This window comes from Piliocolobus tephrosceles, chromosome 19, assembly GCF_002776525.5.
Source record: "Piliocolobus tephrosceles isolate RC106 chromosome 19, ASM277652v3, whole genome shotgun sequence".
Classification (NCBI taxonomy): domain Eukaryota; kingdom Metazoa; phylum Chordata; class Mammalia; order Primates; family Cercopithecidae; genus Piliocolobus; species Piliocolobus tephrosceles.
Window position 1 is genome coordinate 28,187,169 of NC_045452.1, and position 13,648 is coordinate 28,200,816.

The window sequence follows — 13,648 nt, forward strand, 5'->3', positions numbered from 1 at the left end:
GATGAAGGAGATCCTTTGCGAGAGGCATGTTCTCGTATGGGTAGGTCGTCACTGCCGGAAAGGAGCCAATTTTTCTTTTTTCTTTTTTTTTTTTTGAGACAGAGTCTCGCTCTGTCTCCCAGGCTGAAGTGCAGTGGCGCCATCTCAACTCACTGCAAGCTCCGCCTCCCGGGTTCACGCCATTCTCCTGCCTCAGCCTCCCAAGTAGCTGGGACTACAGGTGCCCACCACCACGCCTGGCTAATTTTTTGTATTTTTAGTAGAGACGGGGCTTCACCGTGTTAGCCAGGATGGTCTCCATCTCCTGGCTTCATGATCCACCTGCCTTGGCCTCCCAAAGTGCTGGATTACAGGCGTGAGCCACCGCATCTGGCTGGAATTTTTATTTTCACTGGAATTTGTGGTGGGGCTTCCAGAACTTAGCAATAAAGGGAGGAGGGTGGGGAATCCCAGAACTTGGCAGAGAGCAGCAGCTGGGGGTGACAGCAGTTGCTCTCTGGAGTGATTCTGTTTCTCTCTTGATTTCAGCCTCTTTGCTTTTTTTCCATTTAAATAGGCTAGAGTCAGTCTGTTTTCAGGCTCCTTTTGAAGTATGTTAACAATTGCCCAGAATAGAGCAACAGACAGGTCTCCCTGGCCTCCCGTGGGGGCCTTGTGGTGGGATGCCCTTGACTCATTTGATTTTAAAATAATGGCTTTGTACTTTTTGGGTTACTATAACAAACGTTCTATCGACTGCGTAGCTTGAACAACAAACATTGTTTCTCACAGTTCTGGAGGCTAGAAATCCAAGATCAAGGCACCTGCAGCTTTGGTGTCGGGTGAGAGCTTGTTTCTTGATTAACAGATGCCGCCTTCTCTCTGTCCTCACTGGAGTAGGGGTGAACAAGTTTCTTTTATGTTTATTTATTTGTTTATTTTGGATGGAGTCTGGCTCTGTCACCTGGGCTGGAGTGCAGTGGCGCGATCTCAGCTCACTGCAACCTCCACCTCCTAGGTTCAAGTGATTCTCCTGCCTCAGCTTTCCGAGTAGCTGGGACCACAGGCACATGCCACCACACTCGGCTAATTTTTTGTATTTTTAGTAGAGACGGGGTTTCACCATGTTAGCCAGGATGGTCTCGATCTCCTGACCTCGTGATCCACTTGTCTTGGCCTCTCGAAGTGCTGGGATTACAGGCATGAGCCGCTGCGCCTGGCCTATGTTTGTTTATTTTTTTGAGACAGGGTCTTGCTCTGTTGCCCAGGCTGGAGTGCAGTAGTGCAATCATGGCTCACTGTAGCCTCCACCTCCTGGGTTCAAGTGATCCTCACACCCCAGCCTCCTAAGTAGCTCAGACCACAGGTATGCACGAGTGTGCCCTCTTTTCTAAGGGCACAGATCCCATTCCTGAGGGCTCTGGCTCCATGACCTGATCTCCTCCTAAAGGCCCCACCTTCTAATGCCATTACCTCAGGGGCTAGGATTTCAGCACATGAATCTGGGGACACAGACATTCAGTCCACAGCAAATGACAGTTGACTCAGCCTCCTCTTCATCAACAGCAACACAAGAAAGCAATAGTTAGGCAAGACCTGAGGGGTATGAGGACCAAGTGCCCAGCTCCCTCTTCACTCATTTGTGTTCACATTTGATTCAGGCAACCTTAAGCCTGGGAATGAGTGGGCGTGCAGCGAGACCTGCTCCCCGACTCGCTGGCCCACCAGACAGGCTGCGGCTCTGACTTCCTTATGGCAATATCTATGACACCACCAAAAGATGATTTGCTCAGTCTCTTTAGAACTTCCTGTGAAGTGACATTTAATGGTAGCATCCGTAAAGTGCAGTCACATTTGATCAATTTTCTTTGAGTCGCCTGTGAGGAAGGGCAGTGAAGGCATTCCCACTGGGAGCCCGAAGCCCACGCCAGGGTGGGTTGGTAGCAGGTTGGAGCCCTGCCCGCCTTGGGGCGCGTCCCAGGAGAGCAGAGCTCACACAGGCTCACAGGCTCGGCTCTTCTCGGCTGGAACCATCCCGGGAGAGCAGCGCTCACACAGGCTCGCTGGCTCGGCTCTTCTCGGCTGTAACCGAAGCACTCGGCATTGCATTGGCACAGGCTGAATGATTAGGTTTCACTTTTTTTTATGTCATCTCAGCTTACAGCATTGATGTTGTGTTTGCCAGGGTCCCCGTCCACAGCACCCCAGTTAGACGCTCGTCTGGGCCAGCACCACAAAGCCTGTTGAGCACACGGCGTGCGTCAGCCTTGCCCACACCCGCCAGCCGGCGCTTCTCTGGCCTTCCACCGATGACCCCCAAAACGGTGCCCAGGGCCGTGGCCTCTCCCCTGTGTGTGCCGTCCCGGAGACTTTCCTCCGAGCCCGGCAAGAACTCTGCGATGAGGTAAGAGATGAAGGTGATAATAAGTTGGTCTCAAATTCCTAGGCTTGGTATGCTAGACATTGACATACCTTTTTCTTCCCTTGCTCCAGGTTTTAGTGAAGTAAATAATATTTGGAAAGTTTTTTGTTTTTCTTTTTTTTTAATTGCAAAGAGAAAATGCAGTAGACATGAGCATAGAGGAAAATTAAAGGTATTACAAGGAAATACTGCCTGTAATTCTCTGATAATCAATCTGAAAACCTAATGCTTTTCTAAAATTTGCAAATTATTGGCTGGATGTGGTGACTCAAGCCTGTAATCCCAGCACTTTGGGAGGCCGAAGCAGACAAATTGCCTGAGCTCAGGAGTTTGAGATCAACCTGGGTAACATGGCAAAACCCCATCTCTACAAAAAATACAAAATTAGCCAGGTGTGGTGGCATGCACTGTAGTCCCAGCTGTTTAGGGGGCTGAGGTGGGAGGATCACTTGAGCCGAGGAGGTTGAGGCTGCAGTGAGCTGAGATTGCCCCATTGCACTCCAGCCTGGGGGACAGAGTGAGACCCCATCTCTAAAAAAATAAATAAAGTAAAATAAAATAAAATAGAATAAAATAAAATAAAATTTATATAAATTGACCCAAGGACACATGAAGTAAGCCATAGCTGCAGCTCAGAAATGATTAAAGATTGAAAAAGGCACCTGACTCTGATGAAGTCACACCTCAGTCATGTATAACTTTTGAAACAAATCATGCTGGTGTGTAAAGTTAAATATCTCAGCTGGGCATGGTGGCTCACGCCTGTAATCCCAGCACTTTGGGAGGCCGAGGCGGGTGGATCACGAGGTCAGGAGATCGAGACCATCCTGACTAATACGGTGAAACCCCGTCTTTACTAAAAATACAAAAAATTAGCCGGGCGTGGTGGCGGGCGCTTATAGTCCCAGCTACTCGGGAGGCTGAGGCTGGAGAATGGCGTGAACCCAGGAGGCAGCGCTTACAGTGAGCTGAGATCGCGCCATCGCACTCCAGCCTGGGTGACAGAGCAAAACTCTGCCTCCAAAAAAAAACAAAAGTTAACTACCTCAGGCTACACATAAATAAAGATGGAAAGTTTCTCAGTTCATTTTAATAGCCCAACATAGTAAGTAACGATAATACCTATAAGAGGAAATTGTAGACTGATTTCACTCATGAATATAGATTTATTTTTATGAAGTTTTTATTTCTAAGAAAGATATATTTTAAAAACACAAATAGGCTGGGCGCGGTGGCTCACACCTATAATCCCAGCACTTTGGGAGGCCGAGGCGGGTAGATCACGAGGTCAGGAGTTCAAGAACAGCTGGGCCAAGATGGTGAAAGCCCATCTCTACTAAAAATACAAAAAAATTAGCTGGGTGTGGTGGCGGGCGCCTGTAGTCCCAGCTACTCAGGAGGCTGAGGTGGGAGAATGGCGTGAACCCGGGAGGCAGAGTTTGCAGTGAACTGAGATCGCACCCCTGCACTCCAGCCTAGGTGACAGAGCAAGACTCCGTCTCAAAAAAAACCCACAAAAAACACACACAAATAAATTGTTATCTATCTGGAAGAAAATTAAATCTGACCTAACTTACATCATGGAAAAAAAATTCAGATGACTTTTAGATACTTAAATATAACAAACAAAAGAAGAAAAAAGTTAAACACTGGGAGACTGTGTGAACACGCTAAGTGCAGGAGACCTCTGTCACCGCTAAAAGCCAGGGAGTGAAGAGCCGCCTGCCACCGCCAAGAGTGTTGACATTTAAATCCCCGTTTTTGTTTATGGCTAAAATGACCACAAATGGAGTCAATAGACAAACGGTTGACTATGAAACAACATCCCAGGCAAAGGACATGAATAAGCTCAAATGGTCAACAACGCCTGGGGAGAGAACCAAACTCACTAGTGTCAGGGAAATGCAGTTTATAGTAACTGTGCAAAGGTCTTGATAGACGCATCCACATTCACATTGTCCGGGCAGGAGGCGGGAGGGGGAACCCGAACATTGCTAGTAGAAACGTGCGTTGTGATCGTATTTTGTAGAAAGGCATTTGTTGGCCAGGTGTGGTGGCTCACACCTGTAATCCCATCACTTTGGGAGGCCGAGGCTGGCGGATCACCTAAGGTCAGGAGTTGAAGACCAGCCTGGCCAACATAGTGAAAGCCTGTCTCTACTAAAAATACAAAAATTAGCCAGGCATGCTGGTGGGTGCCTGTAATCCTAGCTACAAGGGAGGCTGAGGCAGGAGAATCACTTGAAACTGGGAGGTGGAGGTTGCAGTGAGCCAAGATCACACCACTGTACTCCAACTTGGAAGACAGAGCAAGACTTCATTTAAAAAAAAAGCCAGGCCGGGCGCGGTGGCTCAAGCCTGTAATCCCAGCACTTTGGGAGGCCGAGACGGGCGGATCACGAGGTCAGGAGATCGAGACCATCCTGGCTAACACGGTGAAACCCCGTCTCTACTAAAAAATACAAAAAACTAGCCGGGCGAGGTGGCGGGCGCCTGTAATCCCAGCTACTCGGGAGGCTGAGGCAGGAGAATGGCCTGAACCCAGAAGGCGGAGCTTGCAGTGAGCTGAGATCCGGCCACTGCACTCCAGCCTGGGCGACAGAGCGAGACTCTGTCTGAAAAAAAAAGAAAGAAAAAAGAAAAAAGCCATTGGCTGATATGTGAAATTTTTCTTTTAATTTTTTGCTTTACATGTTCAGAGAAACTGCTCTAGTAACAAACTATAGAGAAATGAACCCTGACAGTATAGTCTTAACATGTCAAAATTTAACTACACGTATACCTCTTTTTGTTTGTTTGTTTTCTGTTTTTTTTTTGTTTGTTTGTTTGTTTTGAGACGGAGTCTCACTCTGTCCACCCAGGCTGGAGTGCAGTGGCACGATCTTGGCTCACTACAAGCTCCACCTCCCAGGTTCACGCCATTCTGCCACCTCAGCCTCCTGAGTAGCTGGGACTACAGGCGCCCGCCACCACGCCTGGCTAATTTATTGTATTTTTAGTACAGATGGGGTTTCACCATGTTAGCCAGGATGGTCTTGATCTCCTGACTTTGTGATCCATCCACTTCGGCCTCCCAAAGTGCTGGGATGACAGGCGTGAGCCACCGCACTCAGCCTATACCTCTGTTAATTACACATACCTCTGAGCTGCCATAGGTGGGAGACTACAGTTCACGTGCAGAGATGTTCATGGTGACAAAGACTGGAAGTCGGCTGGGCGCAGTGGCTCACGCCTGTAATCCCAGCACTTTGGTAGGCCAAGGTGGGTGGATCATGAGGTCAGGAGTTCGAGACCAGCCTGGCCAACATGATGATACCCCATCTCTACTAAAAATACATAGCCGGCATGGTGGCAGGCACCTGTAATCTCAGCTACTCGGGAGGCTGAGGCAGGAGAGTCATTTGAACCCAGGAGGCAGAGGTTGCAGTGAGCCGGGATCGTGCCGTTGCACTCCAGCCTGGGTGACAGGGTGAGACTCCATCTCAAGAGAAAACAAAGACTGGAAGTAAATGACCAGGTAGCCTTTGGGGCATGCATTAGCTGATGTGGACGCATTTCCAGGAAGAATTCTTGAGAAAGGATGCAGAAAAGAGAGTTTCGTAAGTACAATTCCACTTTACAAACGAAACTGTGGCTGAGAATAAAACTGTGGCTGAGAATATTTGTCTGTTAAAAATATACATATAGGCCGAGTGCAGTGGCTCACGCCTGTAATCCCACCACTTTGGGAGGCCGAGGCAGGCGGATCACAAGATCAGGAGTTTGAGAGCAGCCTGGCCAACACGGTGAGACCGTCTCTACTAAAAATACAAAAATTAGCTGGGCGTGGTGGCAGGTGCCTGTAGTCCCAGTTACTCGGGAGGCTGAGGCAGGAGAACAGCTTGATCCTGGGAGGCAGAGGTTGGGGTAAACCAAGATCGCGCCACTGCACTCCAGCCTGTGCGACAGAGACCCTGTCTCCAAGAAAAAAAAAAAAAAAACCATATATAATATCCACGTATTTATACACAAATTACATATTTTTATGTATCTTGTATGTTTCCATGTAAGTACATCTACTAACAGTAGTGTTGACCCTGTGTGTATCTATGTAGTTTTGTGAGAATGCAGAAGACTCTGGAAGAAAAAATGCTGGCATGTGTGTGTGTTACAGAGGGAGATGGAAAGGCATGGAATACCCAAGAGAAAATGAGAAACAAGGCCTCACTAAAAACACCAGATCTGATCTGTAACTAGGAATATGTGTTTAACTGTCTTGTATGTTTGTAAGTGTAAATGTAGAAACAAACTTCTGCTTGTTTTGGACTCTCATGAAACCTCTGAAGTATTAAAAAGAAGGTACTCTTTGTTAGTTGATGGACCTGCTGCTTTGCTGGGTTTCCGGAAGGAATTCAGTTTTGTGTGGCAGGTACTCAGGGACCTGTGGGCAGCAGGCAAGCCCAGCAACGCCCATGCGGGGTCCTGCAGGAGACAGCATTGGAGAGCAGGCGTGGGCAGCCTGCCCCTGGGGCCTCAGCCCTGATCAGGGCACTGGGCAGCAGGGGAGGGGGCATCTGGGGCAGGAGGAGCCGGCTGCATACCCACCTAGGCCTAGGAGGAGCCCCTCACTGGCTGCATGTGAGAAGGAGCTGCCGTGGCTTAAGGAGGGGTCCCTGTGTGTGGTCTGGGCTCCCTTCAGGAGGTGACGGGCATGCGCATTACCTTGTGTTTAGTAACTGGAAAGAAAAGGGCTAACAGCAGCCCCTGGTGATGCTGGACAGGTAAGATTTGTGAGCTGAGAGGAACTGGACAGATCACTGAACCCCTAACATACACGGGAAACTCAGGGTCTGGAGGGTGAAGACCTCGGGGTCTGGAGGGTTCCCCTAGAGCGGGAACCCACTCCACCCAGGACACTGTTCCTCCAGTGACCCAATTCCCGGATCAGCCAAGTGAACGAGCATTTTAGAGAAATTTCCTCATAAGACTTTTTTCCTTCCCACAGAACTGAACCAACAAGGGAGAGCGATAGAAAGGCAGATTCCAGGCCGGTGGACGTGTCCCCTGACGGGGGTTCTCCTCCTTCCTGTGTGCCTCAGGCACTTAACTTTTCTCCAGAGGAAAGCGATACTGTTTTCTCCAAAAGCACCACCACAGAAGCAGCTCGGGAGGAAACCAAGCCGGGTGGAGATGCAGCCCCTAGTGAGGTGGGCAGAGCAGGCGCAGCTTGGTTCTATTAGCTGAGATTCCTGGAGGCCGCTCGGGAAGCCCCTGGAACCCAGGGCTGTGGCTGGCGGAGTTCCCTGCCATGCTTCATCCTGGGGCCAGTGCCCCTGTGCCAACCAACCCAAAGGGAGGCAGTCAGGACTTCCAGGCCTCCAAGGGAGGAAAAAGTGACACCTTTGCCCTGTATTTGACTAAGGCAGGGTCAGGGATAAAAGCTGAGGAAGCGGGAAGCAGGGTGGCAGGAGCTGGTAGCTGCTGGTGGGCGGGTATGGACAGGGAGGTAGGTGTCAGTCAGAGAGACACGGCCTGCCCCATACGGGCCCTCCTTCGACCAAGGCCCCACCTGATTCCTTGGCTTTCCAAACTGCCAGCCCACCTGGAACATGAGCAAAGCACACGTTCTCCCAAGATGGTTGCCAGCAAGATGCTGGACTCTGCTCTTAACCTTGGTTTTGTACCCAGGCTCTTCTTGTAGATATCAAACTGGACCCACTCGCAGTCACTCCAGATGCTGCGAGCCAGCCCCTCGTTGACGCCCCTCTCATTGACTTCTGCAATACCCCAGAAGCAAACGTGGCTGTGGGATCTGAAAGCAGGCCTCTGATCGACCTCATGATAAACACTCCAGACATGAATAAAAATGTGGCCAAACCTTCACCGGTGGTGGGACAGGTGAGAAGTGGCAGGTGCTTTGTGTTGACTCAGCCCTCGCTGTCCTCAGTTCTGGGTTTGTTCGTCCTCCCAGGGCCATCGTGGAACCCTTGAGAGTGGCTGTTGAGTCTTCTCAGCTACTCACCTCAGGGCAGGACTCACCTTTGGCAGCCTGAGCTTCTCAAAGATCAGCTGCCTCTGAGGTGCCCTGCCAGGACCCTGCCAGCTCTTGTTGAGCAGGGACCGCCCCTCTCCTGCCCACAGACCCCAGGGCCAGACGTGGGACAGAGGAGTGTGCATGGTGGGGCTTGGGTTTCTCCGCGTGTGTCCTGTCTCCTTCCAGCGTCTCAGACGTGGTGGCCCAGAGTGCTTTTCAGTGCACCCGAGCCGGGATGACCGAGCTGTGGTGATGGCCCAGGCAGCCAGTCCTCTGTGCGGGGAGGGGAAGGGAGGCCCCGGCCGGATCCGCACTCACCTCCTCCCCTCTGCTCTCTTCCAGCTCATAGACCTGAGCTCCCCTCTGATCCAGCTGAGCCCTGAGGCTGACAAGGAGAACGTGGACTCCCCACTCCTCAAGTTCTAAGCAGAACCAAATCCTTTGCCTTGAAAGAACAGCCCTAAAGTGGTTTTCAACCCTCAGAAACAAGCTTTAGGCTGGGCACAGTGGCTTACACTTGTAATCCTAGAACTTTGGAGGCCCAGGTGGGTGGATTACTTGAGCCCAGGAGTTCGAGACCACCCTGGGCAATATAGTGAGACCCCTGTCTCTACAAAAAATAAAAAATTAGCCAGGTGTGGTAGTGCATGCGTGTAGTCCCAACTACTTAGGAGGCTGAAGTGGGAGGATGGCCTGAGCTCAAGGAGGTGGAGGCTGCAGTGAGCTCTGATTGTGCCACTGCACTCCAACCTAGGCAACAATGTGAGAACCTATCTTGGGGGGGGAAAAAAAAAGAAACATGTTTTAGTAGAAACTGTATTTGAAAAAGAAAAACAAGCCAAAAGATATTCCCAGTGCTGGAGAGGGTGGGCTGAGGAACTGGGGCCAGCACTGACCACCCAAGGCCTCTGCTGCCGCCTCTGCCCTTCTCACTGCCACTCTCTGGGCTGGAATGTGAAGCCTCAGTCACTCCAAATGAAGAATTTTCTTTTGAATGTTTTGTATGTAAAATAGCAAGTGGCTATTTTTAAAGTTAAGTCTGTATAAAAAGTTAAATATTCTAGATTTACATTAGATTGTAAAATAAATGGATTTATTGAAGCATATCTTGATTTTTAAGCTTATCGTGATTTTCAAGCATGCATGGCTATTTTTATCACTCCACTCAGTAAGGCTACTGTCTAGACTCGAATGCTTTCATACAAGTGAGTTTCAAAAATCAGTCAATAAAAATTGGTGTCAGTGCAGACCCAGGCCCGCCCCCAGATACACTTGGTCGCTAGGTCTGGGGCCAGCCTTGGAAATGGCACTGTTACTAGGCTCACAGGTGATTCTGACTCAATGGCCTGAGATGCACACCTTGAGAAGAGGCTGCTCTGGGGAGACGAGGGTATGAGTGGAAAGAGGATGGGCGAGGAGGCCGGGCTTACCCGGACACTAAGGTGATGGGCGGCGTCTGCTGGGCAGGCCTCGGGGAGGGGGAGGACCCCTCAGCTTTGCTCTCAGCAGGGGCCGGACAGGCTCGGTGGGCAGTGGCAGGAACTGAGTGCCACTGGAAAGCCCATTCCCTTTACTTAAAAAATGAGCTGGCCAGGAAGCCACTACTTCGTGTCCATTTCTCCTGAGGAAACTTCTCACCATCTTGGTTGAGCGGCTTCACGGCTGACACAGCGAGCCAGCGGCCAGACTCTGTATTTCGGACCCCACTCCAGTGCTCGCTGGATCATACCAGGATCTGCCTCTGTCCACAAAGACAAGGGAAAATGATGACTGAGCTGTGTGCTCTACTTCCTGCGGTTACCACGTGAGGCTAAAGCTGCCACTCGGAACAGCGAGTCCTGTGGCGTTGAGAGCAGGAAGGAGTCAGGTGGCCAGGCAACGCCGTAGAAAGACATCTTGGTGGAAACTGCCGTGGTGGGAAGGTGGCGCGCTTGTCACGGCTGAGTTGCTGCGCCTGCAGACAGAAGCCCTCCACAGGCAGGGCTGCTGGGACACGTGAGTCATGAAGCCAGGCAAGCCCTGCTCCACGATCAGTGACTCCCCAGGCAAGACTTGCAGCCAGTCCTGCGCTGACCAGAGCCACAGGGCCTGTAGGAATCTCGGCGGCTCCACGTCTCCAGGGCAGCAGGGAATCCCAAGGGCCCGGTAGTGACATGGCAAGGTCCTCAGGGAGCCTGTGGTCTGGCCCCCATTTCCCAGGGGTAGAAAAGGAAATCTGGGCCAGGCACAGTGGCTCAAGCCTGTAATCCCAGCACTTTGGGAGGCCGAGATGGGCGGATCACGAGGTCAGGAGATCGAGCCCATCCTGGCTAACACAGTGAAACCCCATCTCTACTAAAAAATACAAAAAACTAGTCGGGCAAGGTGTCGGGCGCCTGTAGTCCCAGCTACTCGGGAGGCTGAGGCAGGAGAATGGCGTAAACCCGGGAGGCGGAGCTTGCAGTGAGCTGAGATCCGGCCACCGCACTCCAGCCTGGGCAACAGAGTGAGACTCCGTCTCAAAAAAAAAAAGAAAGAAAGAAAAGGAAATCTGAAATCGGATTAAACCATGCAGCAAATATTTACTGAGGCTCTGCTATGGGCCAGGCTTTCTGCTGGGGTGCAGCACTCAGGTACCCCTTCCCTCTTGGGGCTTCCCGCTCGGTAGAGGAGGGAGATGTTCAGCTCCCAGCCCATCTGTAATCAAGCTGTGCCTCGGTTGTCTCCATTCAGGCCCTGGGGGTGAGCCGAGCCTTTGGCCTGTGTGCCCCAATCCTGCTGCTGGGGCTCCTCCCCACTGTGCCCTTCCCCTCCCCGCTGAGGCCTCGGTGCAGCCAGGCTCTCCTTGGTACCCAGGCCGGACGGAGTGATCTGACTTTAACTCTCTTCAGACGGATGGGAAGAGGGCCCTAGGAGCAGGAGCTGGACAGAGCAGGGCTGCTTCTGTCCTGAAGCTCCAGGCCTGTTCCTTTCTGTCTGGGTCTTTCCACTGGGCTCTTCCTGCCGAAGCCGCCCAGTCTGAGCACCCCCACTCCCTCACCTGGTGGGCGGGCCCTTGGTTCACCCCTCAGAGGGCTCCGGGTGGGAAGATGCACAGTTAGCTGGAGACTGAAGGACGCCGCGGCCCCGGGAGGACCAACCCCTTTTTCCACCTCGGCTGCTGCTGGAGGGTCACCCTTCCAGGTTCAAGAGGTTCAACTCCATGGGATTTTTACCACATTTCATTAATTTTGTGGAGCAAATGTCTTCCCATTGTGTATCTCTGAAATCCACGTCTCTGACATTGCTGTTGGCAGGCGGCACCTGGGATGTCATCGTCCTGGCCATAGCTGGCCTGTGGTGGACCTGGGTGATACACAGGGGCCTCTTGGAGCTACAGAGTAACTAAAATACCATATAGTTCACCAGAAAGCAGAAAATATGTGAGCATGGATCTCAGCCACTTTGTGGGTTGGTTGCAACTGGGACTCAACCTGCCATAACCTTAGATCAGCCTGCCACACCCAAGGAGGGCCTGCCCCTACACCCAGACTCAAGTTTAGACACAGCCTAAACGTGTACCTCTAAATCTGCACAAGCCCAGGTGCCCAGATGCTGGATTTCCTTATCTCTTCCGGGAAATGCAAGATGAAATTGCCCTCCTGTTGGGTATTTTCCTGATCCTTTATTCTGAAAAAGTGGTCATCCTTTTCCCCACAGGCCCTGTGACCTCTTCCTCCTGTCTTGCAACTCACTGTGTCCCTCCTCCTGGCACCAGTGCCCACGGCTCTCCTGTTGGTAGTTCCTGCTTTTCTTCTTGGAAATTCCTCATGGGCCTCGAGATTTTTACCCACCCTGGCAATGTAAATTGATAGCTTATCTTCACAGATGCCAGACAAAGGACAGATCTCACCATCAGCCCTGCACTCACCTGCGACAAATGCATGTCTGATTGCTTCCTCTGCCCTATTTATGTAAAAATGCAGATTCACTGAGCCAGACTAAGGCATAAATGACTGTTCCTCTACCTGCCTCTCACATGGAAATTGTGTATTCAGTGAAAGGCTGATCAAAGACCCAAAATAATGCAACAGTTTATCTCTTATCTACCTATGACCTGGGAGCTGCCCACCGCCCCCAGTTGTTCCGCTTTTCCAGACAGAGCCAGTGTACATCTTACATGTACTAATTGATGTCTTGTGTCTCCCTAATATCAAAGCAAGCTGTGCCTCGACCACCTTGGGCACATGTCCTCAGGACATCATCCTGAGGCTGTGTCACGGGCACATCCTTAACCTTGGCACAATAAACTTTCTAAATTGAGACCTGTCTCAGGTACTTTGGGTTCGTACCACAAGGAAGGGTTCTCATGCGTACGTACCTAATAATAACAACTATCACAGAGGACTGCAAAAACCACAACCTTTACACAAAGGCTATCGCAAGCTTACTCAAAAAAAAAAACTTCTGTTGCAAAGACATCTGCCCAGCAACTGCCTATCCAACCCTGGATGGCTGTCACCCTTAATGATCCTTGTAGCCAAAGAATTATCTCAAAACAATTATGTGATCCTCATTTTCCCTTTAAAAACCTTTGTCTTGCTAGGCTGGGTGCGGTGGCTCACGCCTGTAATCCTAGCACTTTGAGAGACCAAGGTGGGCGGATCACAAGGTCAAGAGATCGAGACCATCCTGGCCAATATGGTGAAATGCCGTCTCTACTAAAAATACAAAAATTAGCTGGGCGTGGTGGCATGTGCCTGTAATCCCAGCTACTCAGGAGGTTGAGGCAGGAGAATCGCTTAAACCTGGGAGGCGGAGGTTGCAGTGAGCCGAGATCGTGCCACTGCACTCCAGCCTGGTGACCGAGCGAGACTCCATCTCAAAAAAATAAATAAATAGGCCGGGCATGGTGGCTCACGCCTGTAATCCCAGCACTTTGGGAGGCCAAGGCGGGCAGATCACGCGGTCAGGAGATCGAGACCATCCTGGCTAACATGGTGAAACCCCATCTCTACTAAAAAAAAAAAAAAATACAAAAAATTAGCTGGGCGTGGTGGCAGGCGCCTCTAGTCCCAGCTACTCGGGAGGCTGAGGCAGGAGAAGAGAGTGAACCCAGGAGGCAGAACTTGCAGTGAACCAAGATCACACCACTGCACTCCAGCCTGGGCGACAGAGCGAGATTGTCTCAAATAAATAAATAAATAAATAAATAAATAAATAAATAAATAAAATAAATTTGTCTTTCTTTACTTCCCTGAATACACACATAGCTT

General features: G+C 50.8%; 1 protein-coding gene across 2 annotated transcripts in view; it reads left to right on the forward strand.

Moving 5' to 3' along the window:
- Positions 1-9,520, forward strand: part of GTSE1 (G2 and S-phase expressed 1) — a 34,279-nt gene extending 24,759 nt beyond the window's left edge. For both annotated transcript variants that reach the window (XM_023221728.1, XM_023221729.1), the window contains 4 exons: positions 2,165-2,383; positions 7,386-7,587; positions 8,069-8,278; positions 8,757-9,520. In XM_023221728.1, coding sequence (XP_023077496.1) covers positions 2,165-2,383; positions 7,386-7,587; positions 8,069-8,278; positions 8,757-8,840 — 715 coding nt within the window. In that variant the 3' untranslated portion in view covers positions 8,841-9,520. The remainder of the gene's footprint in view (positions 1-2,164; positions 2,384-7,385; positions 7,588-8,068; positions 8,279-8,756) is intronic.
- The last annotated feature ends 4,128 nt before the right edge of the window (positions 9,521-13,648 follow it).